Source organism: Pundamilia nyererei, unplaced genomic scaffold (genome assembly GCF_000239375.1).
Source record: "Pundamilia nyererei isolate P.nyererei 1_Seehausen unplaced genomic scaffold, PunNye1.0 scaffold00146, whole genome shotgun sequence".
Lineage (NCBI taxonomy): Eukaryota > Metazoa > Chordata > Actinopteri > Cichliformes > Cichlidae > Pundamilia > Pundamilia nyererei.
The window spans coordinates 678,327-683,444 of NW_005187547.1; the positions used below are offsets into that span (position 1 = coordinate 678,327).

Genomic DNA, 5,118 nt, shown 5'->3' on the forward strand with positions numbered 1-5,118 from the left:
TATTTTTATGCAAAGTTAGCTGAACCTTTTGCTACATTAATGTAATAGTAATGTAATATTATTAGATAGAGTAAAATAAAGTTTGTATTCCTATCTGTAGTACACAGTTTTGCCTCTTCGTCTCTTTCTATGTGACATACCCTGGTGATTAATACAAGAACAGGACTGTCTTTCATACGTTACTGGAGCTTATCCCAGCTGTTAAAACTCCCAGTTAACTTAAAAAAAAAAGAAATGTTATCCTCAGAAATTGTTCAGATTTTCAAAAATAAAAGCCTTCACTTATTTATCATTTTATTATGATTCCTTAATGTGCCAGGTTTACAAAATAAAAGCACACATTTTTCTTAGTTACAGCACTTAACTGTTTTTGTATCAACTGCTATCTCTACTGATCCTTTTTAGCCAAACAAGCACTTTTGTACATTTACATTTTATTTGATATGGACGTAGATCCTTAATATACCTGAATTTCTACGTTTTCATGATGCCACCCTACCTCAGTTTCTCGCTAGTGTTATCAGGCAATGACAGATATTTGCCATCAAGTTTTTTCCAAATGTTGTCAAGCAAGGGCAATTGCAAAGCAATTTTGGCTGTGCAGGGATAGGGTTTAAAAGGTGCCATTATCACATCCGATAAACAACAGCAATTATGTATAATTTCATGTCTTGCCACTGATGTTGAGATTGAAAAAAGACATACATATACACAAGGAAAGGTGGAAGAAAATGGAATTTTGTTGTTTTGATGTGCACTGTGCTTATATTATTTGGGCTTATTCTTGCTATTGTGTCTAATGGGATATACACATTCTGCAACTTTCCAGTCACTTTAACTGAAACTGTGTAAACCTTGTGCACTGAAAGTATTAAATAAACATGTCTTTTGAAAAAAAAAAATGCTAGGAACATAATCATTTTTCCAAATTAAAAAAAGAGGTACTTTTAGCTGCTCCCTTATTTCCAAAGGTTTGTCATTTCCTGATGCAGCCCTCTCATTTATGTTGGCTTGGAACCAGCATTAGGAGTATACTAGCTTGTGACCACCTGAGGCTGGGTTTTCATCTCCTCCCAGTCTCAAACTGGAGGTCTTTTATGTTCAAAGAATAAACGAATCAATTTAATTTCATAGCATACAGAAAACAAATAAACGAAGCGGTCACTGCCTGTAGTTAATTGTACATTTGAGACAATACTCTATAACTTCTTATGTCATAAGAGTATTGCTAAATGCATCACGTTTTCATGCACCATACTATTGTACTACTATGACATCACGGAACCAACAGAGGCAACCCTCTGTGAATGGATAAGTACACAAATCACTTTTTATTGCATAAAAATACTTTCTTTTGGCTTCTTATCTTGCAGGTGTGTGTTTATGATCCGTTATTTGGTGTCCACTGCCCTCTACTGGTTGGAAAAGGGCACTATATGCCACTATAAGCAGCCCATCAATGCAAGGTTACTTGTATATACAGTTCGGTTGCCAAAAAAAAAAAGAGAGCACAGAGCTTACTTATTATGAAGAGTTCAAATAAAGAACCTAACCCATTTTAATATAACTGACCTCATATCCTGTCTACTATGGAGTGTTTAACAATATGATGCAAAACTTGGTGGTTTTTTGTTCCACTTCAAATTCCAGTATTCGGATAATAATCATATTATTGAGATATTAGATATTATTGAGTAAGATATTATTGGCCCAGGCGTGAATTCTCTTTGTAAATGAATTACACTTTATGCATCATCTTCTAAGGTAATGCACGCACTTACAGACGCTCACAATGTCACCGAAATGGCTCCAAAAAAGTACACCACAGTGGCTATATTTATTACATTTAGTTATATTTATTATAATTACTTGTGTAGAACTTTTGCTCTGAATTATCTGACGGACCTCTAACAAGCGGATTGCTCAGCAAAATTATAAAAATAAGGTGGAAAGCTTAGAACTTCACAGAAATCAACCACAGACAGTGCATTAGTAGTAATAGTTGTTGTTCGTCGTCGTCGTCTTCTTCTTGTTATTAGTAGTATCATTAGTAGTATTGGTTCTAATGGAAACATTGCATTCATTAATTAAAATGAATCAGGGTCTTTTGACTTGTATGAATACATTTGGCGTTTCACTTTTGAGCAAAAGTACATAAGGTACACATATCTAGAAGCTGCGTTTCCAGAATAATTACAGTTCACAAGACAAACATGTTTTTCGCCCGGCTTATAGGATGTCACCAGCAACCCGGCTTCGACCTGGTCTCATGGTGCCTCATTAACGTTCTCACCTGCCCACCAGGAGTATTTGGTTACAAATTTTTTTTTTTATTATTATTTTTCTCTGATCACGGACTTCTTTGGGCCTATGCTGTTATCTTACCCCACACACTGACGGGGCGCATTTGAACACTTAGGTCTCCATCTCATCAGCTAATGATTGACTACCTGGTGATTATGGCTGTGCAAGGTCCCTTCTAATCGGCCAGGGGACGACGGCTTGTTCCCATAGATACATCCCAACAGTTGAGCTCCCATGATACCCAGTCTACATAGAGTAGGGAACTACTTAGACTCGCTGGGCTTTTTACCATCACCTGCGGTTTATAGCGGTGCACACGCTGTAGCGGTTACTCCACACACTCCTGTGCAGAGGAGCGGGAATTCTGCAGACAGCTGACATTTGTAACGCAGGGAAACGTCAGCACTTTTATACGCTCCATCATACTTTTAATCAGCAACTTCCTTAAGTGCAGAAAGCAGTTTTTTCCTCTGGATTTTTCTCTGTCCAATCTGCTGGTTGAAGATTTGCCTCCATTACCCATTTTTACTCAACCCAGAACATTTGACGAGAATGGAACAGCTCTAATGACGTTATAATGGCCCGTACCTCTGAACCGTGAGTTTGTTGTAACGTGTTTTTTTTCCTCTCCGCCCGCTTTTACGCACAAAGATGAGTTCGGAGAGGCCAAACTTTCTCTCTCAACCCGTGGTGAAGAACGTTTTCATGTTTCGAAACGGCGATCCATACTACGATGCTCGGCGGATAGTGATAAACCAAAAGAGGATGTGCAACTTTGAAACCTTGCTAAGAGAGGTGACGGGCGGCATACAAGCCCCGTTTGGAGCCGTGAGAAACATTTACACACCGAGAGGAGGTCATAAAGTTGACTGCTTGGAGAGCCTGAGGAGCGGGGAGCAGTACGTCGCTGCTGGGAGGGAAAAATTCAAAAAGCTAGAGTAAGCATAAATTGTGGTTTAGGCAAATAAGCTAGCCTACTTTTATAAGGCTTTCACGCTGTGTCATTATACAGACGTCTGTAAGCATTAGGTGCATACAGCTGTAGATGACCAGGAATAAACCATCTACCAGTTGCGGATGCATTCAAGAGGGAAAGCTGGCCCTTAGCAATCATTGTTAATCGAGACTCATGCAATTTTTTTTTGAAATATCCCTACTGTTTCATAATCATTGTAGCTGACATTAGCAAATATATATGTACGCAAATCGAGCCAATTGTCAGACACGGAGCTGAGTCGTGGCTTTAAAGTTTCGCACCAGTGCTGACTGACTCACGGCAGTGATAAATGAGATCAGCACTGTAGAGAAGTGTACTCTGCCCTAGCCTAAAAATAAGTGGCCTCATGCAGCAGATAATGAGATTTGAGCAGCCACTTATTCATAGAATGCAATGGAGAAGCAGCAGAGGGGAAGTTAATGTATCCCAGATGCAAAAAGATTGCATACTGTCTCCATCCTCCTTTATTTTTACAGTAAAAACCAGAGAAAGTGCATGCAGATTTATTTTCTTTAAATATTCAGATAAAAATGTTTGGAATATCAGCTGTGATGATGCAGGAACAATTGAAATTAACACTCTCTGTATAACAACTTATTAAATTTTGTGCAGTAAAAAGCTGCACATTTGGTAATTGACTTTATGCGACAAGTGGCTAAATTCTAGTTGTTTAACTCTTGGTAAAGCTTTCAGCAGTTAGGGATGAGAATTTGCTAACTGCTGAAAACGTTATTCTGCATGTGTGGGGTGCAGAATACCTTACAGAACAGGAAACCTAACCTTTACGTCACGTTATCTCTTGTTTTTAGTTATCTACAGATTGGCTCCAGGAAGAAGAAAATGATGCAGACCGTTCCAATGCAGGTATGGCAAAGCGGCTTCAAAAGTCAGTAAGATCCACGGTGTTATAGGGTAACAGTGTTAACAGCCTGGAATTCCCAGGATTTTTTTTTTATAGCTGGCTTCAAACTAACAATAGGAAGAGATGGTTTATATAATTTACAGTTCCAATAATCCAGCTAGACTCCTCAAATACTCTCTTACTACATCAAGTCCACAGGTTGCATTAGATTTAGTTTCAGACACTTTAGTGTGTTGAAGTGGCTACATTTCAACTACAAAGTTGTTATGTCCAGTTTTTAACATCCAAAACTGCTTCAAAATGAAAAATATATTTGGGAACACTCACAGCATAAAGATTTTATGAAGATCCTTGAAGAAAGGTGTTATGTTTAGCATTCCCCCTAATTGTTCTCTGTGAGGAATCACTGTGTTGTCGTCTCAGTTTCCATGCATTATTGATTTATGGATCATAATCATCCCTCCTTTTAATACATCTTTAATGCATCAATGAAGTCAGAGCCAAAGGAGCTTAAAGTCAGGTAGCCCACAGGTTCATGACCTCCTTATTTTTTTTAAACTAATATAAAATGTATCCTGGCGAAAGCACAGAATGGTCTAGTAGAACCCAAAATAACAAATTTTGCTGACTTCATTTGCATTATGGACAAGATGTCAGAAAATAAAGAGGTGCAGAATTTGACATGCTAATTGCTGTCAGAGCAAATAATGGGGCACTCCAAATTTTGTCAGGGTATTCTAAAAAGTGTGCAGCCCATTTTTAAAATTATTGTAATTTATTTTTTTTAACTTATGACCACAACTTTAAAGACACTAGCTGTCATCATCTGCTCCTCTTGACTGTAACGTGTTTATCGTTCAAAGAGAACGTGCTCTTGATTATGTCTCATCACCCGCTGCAAGAACTTTCATTATAGATGACCTTGTTAATTGTTGTTTACTTCACTGGTATCTAG

The 5,118-nt window shown here is 38.0% G+C and overlaps 1 protein-coding gene across 1 annotated transcript in view; it reads left to right on the plus strand.

Annotated features, from left to right (window-relative positions):
* Nucleotides 1-2,555: 2,555 nt before the first annotated feature.
* LOC102207544 (doublecortin domain-containing protein 2) overlaps nucleotides 2,556-5,118 on the plus strand; it is a gene marked incomplete at its 3' end in the record, with an annotated part of 18,212 nt that continues 15,649 nt past the window's right edge. The window contains exons 1-2 of the mRNA XM_005744637.2: nucleotides 2,556-3,242; nucleotides 4,111-4,165. Coding sequence (XP_005744694.1) covers nucleotides 2,956-3,242; nucleotides 4,111-4,165 — 342 coding nt within the window. The remainder of the gene's footprint in view (nucleotides 3,243-4,110; nucleotides 4,166-5,118) is intronic.